This window comes from Otolemur garnettii, unplaced genomic scaffold (assembly GCF_000181295.1).
Source record: "Otolemur garnettii isolate 467f Iridium unplaced genomic scaffold, OtoGar3 scaffold00038, whole genome shotgun sequence".
NCBI classification, from domain to species: Eukaryota; Metazoa; Chordata; class Mammalia; order Primates; family Galagidae; genus Otolemur; species Otolemur garnettii.
In genome coordinates, this window is record NW_003852433.1 from 6,885,841 (window position 1) to 6,900,096 (window position 14,256).

At 42.9% G+C, this 14,256-nt stretch overlaps 1 protein-coding gene across 1 annotated transcript in view; it reads left to right on the plus strand.

The window, feature by feature from the left end:
• The window catches only part of MYO1H (myosin IH), a 50,824-nt gene that overhangs the window by 1,606 nt on the left and 34,962 nt on the right, over positions 1-14,256 (plus strand). The window contains exons 2-10 of the mRNA XM_012805233.2: positions 1,656-1,771; positions 4,226-4,424; positions 5,317-5,397; positions 7,869-8,048; positions 10,910-11,008; positions 11,885-11,998; positions 12,251-12,322; positions 13,014-13,133; positions 13,969-14,036. Of these exons, the coding sequence (XP_012660687.1) occupies positions 1,656-1,771; positions 4,226-4,424; positions 5,317-5,397; positions 7,869-8,048; positions 10,910-11,008; positions 11,885-11,998; positions 12,251-12,322; positions 13,014-13,133; positions 13,969-14,036 (1,049 nt within the window). The remainder of the gene's footprint in view (positions 1-1,655; positions 1,772-4,225; positions 4,425-5,316; positions 5,398-7,868; positions 8,049-10,909; positions 11,009-11,884; positions 11,999-12,250; positions 12,323-13,013; positions 13,134-13,968; positions 14,037-14,256) is intronic.

The window sequence follows — 14,256 nt, forward strand, 5'->3', positions numbered from 1 at the left end:
CTCACAGCAACCTCCAACTCCTGGGCTTAGGCAATTCTCTTGCCTCAGCCTCCCCAGTAGCTGGGACCACAGGCGCCTGCCACAACACCCAGCTATTTTTTTGTTGCAGTTTGGCCGGGCTGGGTTTGAACCCACCACCCTCAGTGTATGGGGCCAGAGCCCTACTCACTGAGCCACAGGCACCACCCACCATGCAGAATTTTAATCAAAATATTCTTCTCTGTTTGATCTTTGCCCTGGAGATTGAAAACATTCATTAGAACAATTTTCGCATAATCTTAATATAGGCTTTTCATTTGCTGTTTGAAACAAGAGTAAACTCAGAATCTGAAAATACCAGATGTATTTTCAGAGGGTCCAAAATATTTATCTTTTCTATATAATAGCTTAGAGCTTTTTGTTTATTCATAATTATAGTCCAGGAAGTCCTGTGTTAGTGGTTATTCCAGCATTCTCTGAGTCACACACATGCAACCTGTGCCCAATTTGTATTTCCGAATGGAGGCTATCACAGGTGATATACAAATGTACCTGTTCCAACTTACATACCAATTCAACTTAAGAACCAACCTACAGAACCTCTCTTGTTCATAACCTGGGGACTGCCTACGTTACACGAACAAAGATGAGTACTTGAAAAACATAAATACGAATAGAGTGTAATGTTGAAATCTAGGGAAATACATGCCAATAGTGGGGGCAGTTTGCCCAATCTTAGAAGGCTGGTAAGTAAAACTCACCCTGCTTTTACTCAATGGCCAGAGAGACCTTTCTGAAACACAAACCAGATCACTCTCTGATGAAAGCCATCCATTTACTCTCTTTTCAAGCCATTGATTCATGCCCAGTTCAGGACAGGTGTTTCATTTCTGTAGAGGAGGAAAGTGTCTCTGCCATTTGGAACAAAACCCGAGTTGTGTGCAGCAGCCCACAGGACCCGTATGTTCTGAACCTGCTTCCTTTTGGACATTCCTTGTTACTGTTCTCCATTCTTCCGTCACTCACAGGTTTCAGCTACACTGGCCTCCAGTGCAGCCGGCCTGCCACACTTGACCAAGTCTCAGCTCAGCTATTGCCTTCTTTTAAAGAAGCCTTCCCGGCTCAGTGCCCATAGCACAGTGGTTATGGCACCAGCCATATACACTGAGGTTGGTGGGTTCGAACCCAGCCCAAGCCAGCTAAAACAACAATGGCAACGGTAACAAAAAATAGCCAGGCGTTGGGTCTGGCCCCTATAGTCCCAGTTACTTGGGAGGCAGCGGCAAGAGAATCTCTTAAGCTCAAGAGCTGGAGGTTGCTGTAAGCTGTGACACCATGGTACTCTACCAAGGGGGACATAGTGAGACTCTGTCTCAAAAAAAAAAAAAAAGGAAGAATAAGAAGAAGCCCTCCCTGTGCCTGCTAGCTAATACGGCCTGCCTTAGTCATTGGTGCTCTCATTACCCTGTGTTTCCCTGTCGTAACACTTGTTTCACTGAAGCTGTCTGGATCCTTTGGTGCTTCATCTTCCCTCCCTGTCTCCCCCATGTAAAATTCTAGCAGAGTCTGATTTATCCTGCCATATCCTCAACCCTGAGTGAACACATGGAGATCATAGCGTGGGACAGTCTTTTGCACCCTGTAATCACTCACTGAGATTTGGTCCATTTCTCTAGACGTATATTGGGACCCTCCTTGTGTCCGTGAATCCATACCAGGAGCTGGGGATCTACACCATGAGCCAGATGGAACTTTATCAAGGGGTCAATTTCTTTGAACTGCCACCACATGTGTAAGTAGCATCCACTTCACTGGCAGTACTTTTCTATTTATTTCCCTTTCTCTTTTTCTTCTCACTCCTCTCTCCCTCTTTCCAATTGTGCACTATCTAGTCATCCATTCAAATCTTTAATGCATGTTCATGAGGTTCTGAACTTAAGCTCTTAGTGTAAGGTGACCAGATTTTAACATTGGTAAAGTGGGACACCATTGAGGGCTGGGGGTGGGGGGGGGTGGGGTGTGAGGGCGGGGCCTGACAACAATGCAAACTTTGATAAACAGTTCTTGATAATCAGTTCTCAACAATTATTTGTTATTATTAAAGTTTAACATTATAAAATTAACAAAAAGAATATAAAACTCATATCCTGGCGAAATAGCCACATGGCAGCCGAAAACCATATTTCTCTTCCTGTTCTCTCATGTTCCCTAGCTTGTCGTGCATTCTTTCCAAAAATCGGGGCTTTTTAAAAACAGGGCAGGACATGGGACAAATTGTTAAAAATCGGGACTGTCCCCCCAAAAGCAGGATGTCTGGTCACCTTACTCCGGAGCTACTTGTTTGTCCCAGACAGTTTGGCTCCTTCTGAGCTAATTGTCCTTGCCTAGAAGCAAGGGAGGGAGCCAGTCTCCTTCTGGCTTGCCCAGAAAGGGAGTAGGGACCTTGCCCAGGAGGGGGGTAGGGAGTTTACATTAGCCTTTTCATTTCCAAATGAAGTTACATTAACTTTTTCATTCCCAAATGGAGTTACCTTAACCTTTTCAGCAGCCAAAAACCGTATATTCCCTTCCTGTTGTCCCACCCTTCCCTAGATTGTCGTGCATTCTTTCCAAAAATCCGGACATTTTTAAAACGTGCGGGACATGGGACAAATTGTTAAAAATCGGGACGTCTAGTCACCTTATCTTAGTGAAATAAGTCTTTCAAAGCAGTAGAAAACTTTGGGTCTTAGGGAATCTGGGCTTCACAAAAAAAAAAAGTTTTGACCTAATAAAAAGTCAAGACAGGTTAAGAGATGTGTGAGGTATATATGCTTTATGAGGTCATTTGCTTAAAACTAGCATCAGTGGAATACAAATCACGTGGCAGTTGATGTGTTATATGAGAGGTGGAATCTTTTTGTGCTACTGCAGAGTATTGAGAGGTGTCTTCTCTGGGAAATGGGTGGCTATACTGCCATCTGCAGGTACCTAAGTATCATGGCCAGCCCTAAGACTGCCCAGTGATAGAAACTTAACTAGGGTGTAGAAAGTTGAGAGATTTCCTGCCCAGATTATTTGACTCAGGTTTTGCTAAATTTCCCAGTTCTCCTCCCTGGTTAACTTCTAGGCTAAGATATAAGTTCTCCCTTCATTTGTCTTGGTGACTTGGCTATTCTACTTCCTATGGCGTTTATAAACCTGTCTGCATCACTCTATTTTGATATCACAGGCTAAGATTATATTCTTGGGAAGACTTTCATGCTTTGGTTTCTGATCTTGGAGATGAAGCCTTATAAAAGCTTTTCCCTGCTGTCCTAAAGATATCACAGAAGTGTTTTAATCTCTTTGGTTTCCTACCACGATGTTCTTAGAACTCTAGGTTTTGAGGGGAAGAGAAAATATGAGATGTTATTATAGTTATTGAATTATTTCACATTTAGACAAGATCTTATTTCTACTTACAGACTTTCTACAGCCTGGTTAGGTTTCCATTAATGGAACATTTCTTGGGCATGTAATTTAGTGTCTGGTTTATTCTTATAAGAAATGATGGATTTTAAAAAATGCATTTTATAAATTTTGAAAACTATTTTTATTACTACTCAAATTCTTTAACTCTTCTACTGTTTGAGAGTAGTGTACTATGGCTATAAAATACTTTATACTTGTGTACTATGGCTGTACTTTATATTTGATCACAGTCAAATTAATGTCCATCTGTAGGAGAATGACAGTTTAAACTATGGTATGTTTATACATGACGTGTCATACCACGATGGGAACAAATGTGATCACACTATATTTTTTCATAGTGTACCATGACTTTATATTTGATCATTCATGATAGGGGTTTGATATCTATCTGAGCCCAGTATCCTTGTCTGGATGTAGCTTCCTGGAAGCAGGGTGTTTTTCCTTTTTCTCTGGTGGGTGTCGGAGCTAAGGAAAGTAGTGGCTTGGCACAGTGGCTCACTCCTGTAAGCCTAGTACTTTGGGAAGCCGAGGTGGGAGGATCACTTGAGGTCAGGAGTTCAAGACCAGCCTGAGCAAGAGTGAGATCCCATCTCTAAAAAAATAGAAAACTTAGCTGGGTGTGATGGCAGACACCTGTAATTCCAGCTACAGGCTGAGGCAGGAGGATTGCTTGAGCCCAGGAGTTGGATGCTGTGATGAGCTGTGATGATGCCACCACACTCCAGCCTGGGGGGGTGGAGTGAGACTCTGTCTCAGAAAAAAAATTGTTTCCGTCTCACTCCTTCTCCAGCTATGCCATAGCTGACAATGCTTACCGCATGATGTGCTCTGAACTAAATAACCACTTCATCCTCATTTCTGGAGAGAGTGGGGCAGGGAAAACAGAGGCCTCCAAGAAGATTCTCCAGTATTTTGCAGTGACCTGCCCAATGACCCAGTCACTACAAATAGCCCGAGACAGGCTGCTGCTCTCCAATCCAGTGCTGGAGGTAAGTGACCTCTGAGGACCAACAGAGAGGAGTTCTAGGGAGGGCCAGTAGCTAAGAAGATTCCTCTGCATGGGCATGTCAGCCAAGATAGGCAGGTCACTGTTAAGGAGTCTCACGGGTAGTGTCACGGCTAAGGGTGTGACCTGGAAGTCAGTCTGGCAGCCTTGGATTCTATTAATAATTCCAGCATGGCTGAGCGCCAGCAAACTTCAGCAAGTTCCTCCAAGTCTTAGAGCCTGCTGGCCCATTTGTAGAATGGGTCTGCTCAGAGTATCTCCTTCTGAAGAGGTTTGGAGGATTAAAGGAAGTGAATGCAGAAAAGCACACCGCAGAATTAGTAAGCACTAAAATAATACTTTAGTATTTATCGCTATTTTTCTTATGATTAAAATCATTTTGGTTATTATTATTTCTACTATTACAACTCACTGACTTGTTGGTAATGTTGAATGGGTCGTTTTCTCCTGGGTTTCTGTGGCCCTTTTTGTAAAAGTAGAAGTTTCTTATTGAAGGAATTTCCCCAGTAGACCCTTTGAGCTAAACAATTTGGTGTAAGGAGGGGTCTGGTGATGGGGGCTGTCAGCTGTGCCTTCTAGAACATCAGTAGTCGGGGGTTTTATGCTCCTCTGCCCAGGCCATGTCTAATATTCCCAAATTGAATTCTAGGGAGAAGATATTTTCCCCTTCTTTTCTGTGGGTCTGAATCTAGCATGTAGCATTAAATTCTCTGTAGTTAGTGATTCCTTCTGAGGAGATAAAGTAGGACTTTCCTCCCCGGCTCCTCTCTTGCTTCTTTCCTTCTCCATTTTTCATGATAAGATGTAATTTGGGGTCACAAATTTGCTGAGCATGATGAGCTTAAATGATAGTGAATGCCACTTTGTATTCCAAGGCTTTTGGAAATGCCAAAACACTCCGGAATGACAACTCCAGCAGATTTGGAAAATACATGGACATACAGTTTGACTTTCAGGTACACTGAAGTTCCTATTACTGGTTCACGGGGATCTCTTATTTTGCCAGTGATGAAACCTAACCCAAGGCCCTTTAAGGAAAGAAGGGCATTTATAGGCTCAAACCATTCAGACATCCAGGGTTAGTACTACTCGGGCAAAAATTTAAAAGTCTGGTAATACCAGGTATTGACAGAGATAGAGATCATTAGGAATTCTCACACATTGCTGGTGGGGTGTACACTGGTGCAGCCCATTTGGGAAATAATACGTTGCAGCAGTGGTTATGGCACTATCTTGGGAAGTTGAAATCACGCAACCCAGGTGCAGCCATTCCACTCCCTACAGATGTGTAAGCGGATCCACAGCAGAACTGCTCGTAATGATAAAAGGACTGAGCACAGCTAACACATCTGTGGAGAACTGAATGTGCATCTGGAGGAGAATGACTAGTTGAACTGGTTCACACGTGAGGTGTCACACCCCAGTGGGAACCAAGAGCCGTGGCAACACCTAACACAGGTGGATGAGTCTTGGGAATATACTGGGTGCCAGTGTGATGCCATTTTTCATAAAGCTTGAAAACAAGTCACAAGTTAACAATATATCATTTCGGTATGGCTACCCACATGGCAGGGGTCGACACACTGTTCGGGATGGGGCCAGAAATAGTAAATATTTTAGGCGTTGCCGTACAATCGCAACTGCCCAACTCTGCAGCTGCAGACAATATGGAAATGAACGAGAGCAGTTGTGTTGCACGTGGAATTTAAATGGGACTAATACGAGTGGGAAGGGTGGACAAAACTCTCAAAGGCATAAAATTCCAAGGGGTAAAATGACAGACTGGAAGACAGTAGGTATCAGAGCACTGAGAGCAGCGATGAGGACAGACTGGGGCCGGGTTCCCAGAGGCTGGGATGTGCACCTCTGGTGGAGAATCGATAGACTTTGAAAGAAATTGAATAACTGTGGATATTTTAAAACCTTTTATTGAAGTTCAACACATCACTGAACATAAGGACAGTTCAATGATTTTTACATATGGATTGACCTGTGTGGCCACCACTGGGATCAAGATATAAAATTTCCAGCATTCAAAAGGTTTTACTGTCCTTCCCAACACCGTCCTTTCTCCAGCCCACTATTCCGACTTTTATAATCACAGATTTGTTTTGCTGATGGTTGAACTTCATGTAAATGGGTTTATTTAGTATGTTCTATTTGGGGTCTCGCGTCTTTCCGTCAGCCCTGTATCTGTGGGATGCACCCCTGTCGTTGCACAGCATTTGTTCATTTTTTGCTTCTAGGATTGTATCTCGAGGTATTTGTTCTCCTATTGGTGGACATTTGCGTTGTTTGCAATGGGGGACTATCACAAATAGAGTCTAGAACATCCTTGCTGGCTTGTGCCTTTTAGTGGAACAAACATTTGTTTATGTGGGGTACGTGTACATACCCAGAAGTGGAATTTTTAGGGTAAAGACAGACAGCTCCGGTTGCTGCCCGCCCTTCCCAACATTCGTAATGTTAGTCCTTCTGGAGGTGGTAGAGTGGTTTTTCACTGCGATTTAAGTTTCTATCTCCCTGATCATTAAGGAAGTTTTGCTTCTTGGCCATTTTCAGGTCTTTTTTTTCATTCAAATCTTTTACCCATTTTTAATCGAGTTGTCTGTTATTTCTTATAGATTTGCAAGAACTATATATATGCTCTGAAATAAAAATCCTTTATTGGGTATATTAAAATAATAATTAAACCGTGTATGATTGACACAAGGATAGATAACAAGGCCAAAGGACAGTCATCTGCCTTGTGACAGACGCACCACTGAGATTCGGTAGAGATAGGATTGTCTTTCCAATAAATGGTGCTGATCAAGTGGATATCAGTATAGAAAAAAAGACCTTCAACCCCTTCCTCACTCCATATACAAAGTTAAATAATGACGGATTGTAGTCCTAAAAGGCAAAGGAATCATGCTTCTAAACAAAAACATAAAAAATATCTTCATGACGTTGGGGCAGACAAAAATCTTTTCTTTATTTTTATTGATTTTATTTTATTTTTTGAGACAAAGTCTTACTCTGTTGCCCTGGGTAGAGTGCCCTGGTGTCATAGCTCACAGCAACCTCAAAATCTTGGGCTCAAGCAGTCCTCTCACTTTAGCCTCCCAAGTAGCTGGGACTGCTGGTGCCTGCCACAGTGCCCTGTTATTATTATTATTATTTTTTTAAGTAGAGGTGGGGATCTTGCTCTTGCTCAGGCTGGTCTTGAACTCCTGAGCTCAAGCAATCCACTTGCCTTGGCCTCCCAGGGTGCTAGGATTGCAGGAGTAAGCCACTGCACCCTGCCCAAAATCTTTTAAATAGAACCAAGAAAACACTAATCCTACAAGTTTGATAGATTGGACTTTATTAAAATTAACAGCTTCTGTTCATCATAAAGTGGCGGCTTGGTTGTCATTGCTGCATTCATTGTTCTGTTTTGAAGGGCATTCCTGTAGGTGGGCATATCATCAGTTACTTGATAGAGAAGTCCCGAGTCGTCTACCAGAACCATGGGGAACGGAATTTCCACATCTTCTACCAGCTGCTAGCGGGTGGTGAAGAAGAGCGCCTTGCTTACCTGGGCCTCGAACGAGACCCCCAGCTGTATAAATACCTCTCACAGGTTGGAGGGATCAGCATGTGCCTTGGGTGACCCCCTGGAGGAGGGAATCGGGGCATTTGTAGGGGCTACTATGGGATATTCAAGAGCTTTCTGTTACCATTCTGGGATGTATCCTATTGGCTGGTTTCTTAACTCTCATTATAAGGAAGCTAATCCATCTCCTTGTGTCTGGTAGCTGTTATCATCTTGGTAAAGTAGCCAATGTCTAGGCAAGTGGTTCTCAGCCCTGACTGAGATTAGAATCACTCAAAGAGCCTTTAAAAACACAGATGCCTGGGCCCTACCCTCCAGAGATTCAGATTTAGTTAGTCTAGGGAGAGACCCAGGCATCAGAGCTGTTTTAAATGTTGTCTCTGCATTTAATGCACAGCTAAGGTGAGAACTGCTGGTCTAGATGTGATAGAAATTTTCTGTCCTTTTATAGCCATAAGCTATCCTACCTCATCGTGCTTTCAAATTACTTTTGAAAGACCTTTCCCCACCTCCATGCTCTCTATCTTGAGAATTGGTAGCTGCCAAATGAACTTACTCCCTTACAGAAACCATTCAGGCCATTCCACTCCTATAAGCAATCTTAGGGTGTGGTGTTTTAAACTTGACTGTTGGAATTTAACTCTGCAGCGTTACTTTTTCTGCAACCAGTAGGATTCTGGAATGTCTAGATCGTATAGTCCTTATCAATATCTGATGTCACCAGTGCCTTTTTTGCCCCAAGATTTTTTTTTTTATTTTTCACTTCTCAGTGGATCTGGTGACTGAGGTCACCTTGCACAGTGCAGGCTGGGGCATCATTCGAGAGAGAGAACAAGGTCTTATGAAGTGAATTGCATAAAAAGAGAAATCACAGAAGAAAAGAAGCTTGCCTGAAGTTCACTTTAAAAATGAAGTGAAATAATGAAGATAAAAGAATCTCAAAAAGTTTTTTACATAATAAAAAATTTACAATTTTACTGCATACTTAAGAAATTCTGAATTACTTCTTAAAACAAAGACTAAATCAAATTTGATGTATTTTTGTTTTGGAGGAACAAATGTATCCAGCAGAGCTGTATAGTCACATCATGTTAGAACTTTTATAGCATCATCAGAGAGGGTTAATTTGTGAAAATGTTTGAGAGCATCCTTCATTTTCACAAAGACATCTCTAACTCTCTGGTAATCTAAGCCTTCTCTTTTGGAATATATCGTGTCTTTTTTTTTTTTTTTTTTTTTTTAACCAAGACAGCGTCTTGCTTTATCACCTAGGCTGGGATGTAGAGACATGATTATAGCTCATTGCAACTTCCAACTCCTGGGCTCAATTGACATGTTTTTATTTGTGGAGGGGGCGCAAATTAAAGGGGTTCAGTACCGTTTTGTTATGTAGATATACTGCCTGGTGATGAAGTCTGGGCATTTACTATAACTGTCACCCAAATAAGACATGCTTTTACTCTCAAAGCTTGTTTCTGGCTACATCCAGATCCTTATGCACCCATGGGGTTTCAAAGTGGTTCTAGGCAATTGTTAGTATTATTTTATCAACGTTATGATCTCCCATAACTTTGGTAAACTTATATTTTCAGTTGGCAGTTTATTTGTACTGCTTCCAAACCAATCGGTATTGGGGGGGTGACTTGTACAGATGCTACCCTTGGTGGGCAGGGAGGACAGGAACAGATGCTGCTGTGTATTTTTGTGTGGGAAGGACAATTTTTGTGTTCTGTGTGTTTCCGCGTGGGACGGGATATTTGTAAAGTAGCAAATTTTATATTTAGCCATATTGTCAGGGCTTGACACCTTTGATTTCCCCCAAACGATGAAGAAATCTTTTAAGGTATAACAAGTCTTCAGATAAGCAGGAAATTAAGAACACAATCTATACCACCAAAGCAAAATAATTTTAACACTGTCTAGGATGTTTTCTCTATACCTTGGTCAAACTGTTACTTACTTAAAAGGCAACTTCTAGAGCTAGTGGGGAAAGTCTTATCGTATCTCTGCTGGTGATCATGTCTCCTGACCAGCGGTTCTCAACCTGTGGATCCCGACCCACAGGAATTGTATTAAAGGGCCGCGACATTAGGAAAGATGAGAACCACTGCTCTAGACACTGTTTCTCTAAATGCCCAGCTTTTATTGCCTTAAGTGAGGGTCTCCTTTTATCTAGTCGTACAGTGAAGTGTTTGTTGGAGATTTCTAAGCGAGTCCAGATTGCTTTCTGAATGTGAGTGCTGTAATTTGCTTGCATGTCTCAGTGGGTATTTATTGAGATAAATAGCTTCAATGTATTTAGCAAAAAACAACAGGAAAACTATGTTTAAGAACACATACAAAAAGATATGCCACTAACATGTAACTGCGAAAGTTTTCCCAGAACAGAGATTTTAAGATAAAATTCCACAGAAATTTGGAAAAAAGTAATAGTTGGCAAATCATTACATGTTAGACAATTAGAGGAAAACCTACCTTCTTTTAAAGAAGTCAGTACCTGGCTCAGCGTCTGTGGCTCAAGTGGCTAAGGCGCCAGCCACATACACCTAAGGTGGCGGGTTCGAATCCAGCCAGGGCCTGCCAAACAATAATAATGGCTACAACCAAAAAATAGCCGGGCGTTGTGGCAGGCACCTGTGGTCCCAGCTACTTGGGAGGCTGAGGCAGGAGACTCGCTTGAGCCTAGGAGTTGGAGGTTGCTGTGAGCAGTGAAGCCATAGCACTCTACTCAGGGGCTCAGCTTGAGGCTCTGTCTCAAAAAAAAAAAAAAAAAAAGAAGTCAGTACCTAATAGAACTAGTTTCTCTGTCTTCATAGAGAAGAATAGGTGTGCACGTGCTTAACTGTCCTCATAAAATGCTGTTAAGTGATCCGATTTCCTACCAACAGGGTCACTGTGCCAAAGAGTCCTCTATTAACGACAAGAATGACTGGAAAACCGTTTCCAATGCCTTTTCTGTCATTGATTTTACTGAAGGTGACCTTGAGGTATGGGCCCTGGGGGCAGAACTGCTAGTTCTGTCTGGGATTGAGGAAAGAAGCCTGTTTTCTGGTGTTCACAGAGTTGCCAGATTCGGCCAATAAAAATACAGGATGCCTGGCGACACAGGGGGAGTCTCAGATAAACAAGGAAGAATTATGCGTATGTGCCAAATATTGCACAAACTTAAACTAAGAAATTAGTCACTGTGTATTTGAAATTCAAAAGTTCACTGGCCGCTCTGTTATTTCATCCGGCAACCCTAAATTTTCCTGATGTTGCCTGCCGAGAAGCAGCGATGTTCTTCCCCTAAATTAAGTCCACTCTGAACAATTTAGATCCCACTGAATTACAGGATTCTCATTTCTCTGAGCTTCTATTTTGGCACAAACTGGAGCAAAGTGGAAGCTTGATAAACGTTTTGTTTTTGCGCCTTTGTTGTCCTTTTTCTTTTTTAATGTTGATTGTCAAACTATTAATCTTTCAAGGACCAGAATGTAGTTTAGAAAAACAAAGACTATATGATATTTGAAATTAAATGAGTTTATTGATAGGGTTTATTTTCTAAAATAGTTTATAAAAGTGGTTTATTTTATGAAAAATCTATTTTTTTTTAATCATTATGTGAAAACGAAAGTGTTCTGTGCTGGATTTTGAGTGAGGCATCTTCTCTGCCTTCTCTTGAGGCTCCCTACCCACTTCCCTTAAAATCTGAAGTCAGAAGGCTGATTTCTGGGGTAGGAGGAGGGTGTGGTTCTCTGAGCTCGGTTCTGGAATTCAGGAGAGGGAGTGTTTTCCTTTGGGCTTATCTGCTGGTGACGTGTATCAATCGGGTGCCATCATTCTCTTTCCCTGTCCTCCTGCTCTCCTTCCCACGTTCCTAGAATCTCTTCGGAATTATTGCCAGTGTCCTCCACCTGGGGAACGTTGGTTTTGAAGGAGACGACCAAGGCTGTGCCACCATCCCAGACACCCACGAGATCAAGTGGATCGCCAAGGTGAGCTTCCACTTTTGGAGAGGACAGAGGATGGACGCCCACACGTAGGCCCAAATGGCTGACCCCGTGTTCTTGAAGCTGCTGCTAGTTAGGAGTCTTAAAGGTTTGGTAAGGGGCCTGGGTCGGAGGAGAGAGAGAAGCCAGCTGGTTGAAAGATCTAATGTCGTCTATGTCGTACTAAAGCATATGATCGGTCAGGGTGGAAAACTCTGGGCCTGGACACTCCGTGAGCTCTCTTTACTCCATATTCAGCTCCTGGGGGTCCACTCGTCGATCCTTCTGGAAGCTCTCACCCACAGGAAGATTGAAGCCAAAACAGAGGAGGTAAAAATGGCTGTAGGTGGAAATGAAACTGCCCTTCCCACAGCTTCTGCCTCCCTCCCCTAACAGCAGGACAGGTGGCTCTAGGGAAAGCCTAACCCTTGAACCTAGTTCCCCAGACCCTGTATGGTCCAGTTTCTGCCGGGGTCTCCTGCCTCATCCTTCCCCCACCATAACCCATGCCATATGTTCCCATGTCCTCCCTCAATGGAGTCTTTGCACATGCTGTTCCTTCTGCTGAAACACTGTTCCCTATGCTTCACCTAGAACTCCTCTCCTCTTCATGTTTCAGTCCCCAGGGATCACTTCCTCAAGGAGCCATCTCTCATCATCCCAGCTCTACCTCAAATTACCCTCTGCATCTCCTTATAGGACTTGCCACTCTTCACTTACAACACATCTCTTCCTTGTGTGATGCTTCCACTGTCACCCATCCCTCCCCATCACTATCCTCAGCTCATCTGTGAGCCCACAAAGACCAGGACTGTGTGTCTTGCTCACGGCTGTGTCTCAGCAGCTGGACGTGGTGCCTGGCACATAGGGGGCACTGGAGACAGACACTGTGCCAATAAGAGCACACAGGAGTAGATTCCTGCCCCAGCATGGGTCTTCTGCCAGTCATCATTGAAGACGAGTTTGAAAACTCAGGGCTTTTTAATTTAATCTACAATGATATCCCTGTCATTCTTTTCAGGTGATATGCCCATTGACACTAGAACTCTCTGTCTACGCTAGAGATGCAATGGCAAAGGCCGTTTATGGACGAACATTTACTTGGCTGGTCAACAAAATCAATTCCTCTTTAGTTAACAAGGTTGGCCAACACACATGGGATGACTTGCTTTCACTAATGGGAGATTTTACTGTCACGGTTTCTTTAAAGAATTTGTGAGGATGGACTGTGAGCTCCTCGTGGGCAGGGACAATGCCATTTCCAATGTCTGCACACAGGAGTGCACGCCCAGTGACTATTTCAGCGTGTCCCCAAGTGTGGTACACACAGCATTTGTACACTAAGCAGTTGCAAGTGTACACAGAAACTGTTTTATTTTAACTGGTATTAACACTATATTGCCAGGCAAGGTAGTTCATGCCTGTGATCCCAGCACTTTGAGAGCCTGAGGAAGGAAGATTGCTTGAGGCCAGGAGTTTGAGACTAGTCCGAGCAGCCTAGCAAGACGTCACCTCTACAAAAAATATTTTAAAAATTAGTTGGGGGTGGTGGCACATGCCTGTAGCCTTGGCTCTGTGGGAGGCTGAGGCAAGAAGATTGCCCGAGCCCAGGAGATTGAGGCTGCGGTGAGTTAGTGATGATGCCACTGCACTCCAGCCTGAGAGACAGGTATTACTCTGTCTCCTGCCCCTACCCCCCCAAATTAAAAAACTATAACTAGACTTTCAAACTCATTTAGATCGTGTTTCCTTTTTAAGTGGAATTATTTAAATAAAAGGGAATTTATTCAAAGCTGGAAATTAAAGAAAGGATACTGGGGCGTTGGGTTCTACTTAAAGGTTCCACTGTGAGCTGTTGAAGAGAGAGAGAATGCATGAGTTTCATAGCCCAGTCCCGGTCTGGGGGAGCAACTGCAGAATTTTGAGTATCACTGAGTGAAAGAGCTAACTATAAATGTGTGTGTCCCTTTGACCAGGATTTCACCAAGAAAACCGTGATTGGACTGCTGGATATCTATGGGTTTGAAGTCTTCGACAAGAATGGGTGAGTTTTTATCATTACCTCACCTACCTGTCTTTTGCCCCTTTTATAAACTGGGATTGATTTTCCCATCCCCAGAAATTCTCCAGATTTGCATAACCCCTAGTTCCCAGAAGGTCCTAGAAGTGGGATAACCACAAAAAATGCAAACATATTTTAACCTGAATTACGATCTATTTAGTAAATTATTTTACTTCTAAGGATTTTGCTTTTTTTTTTTTTT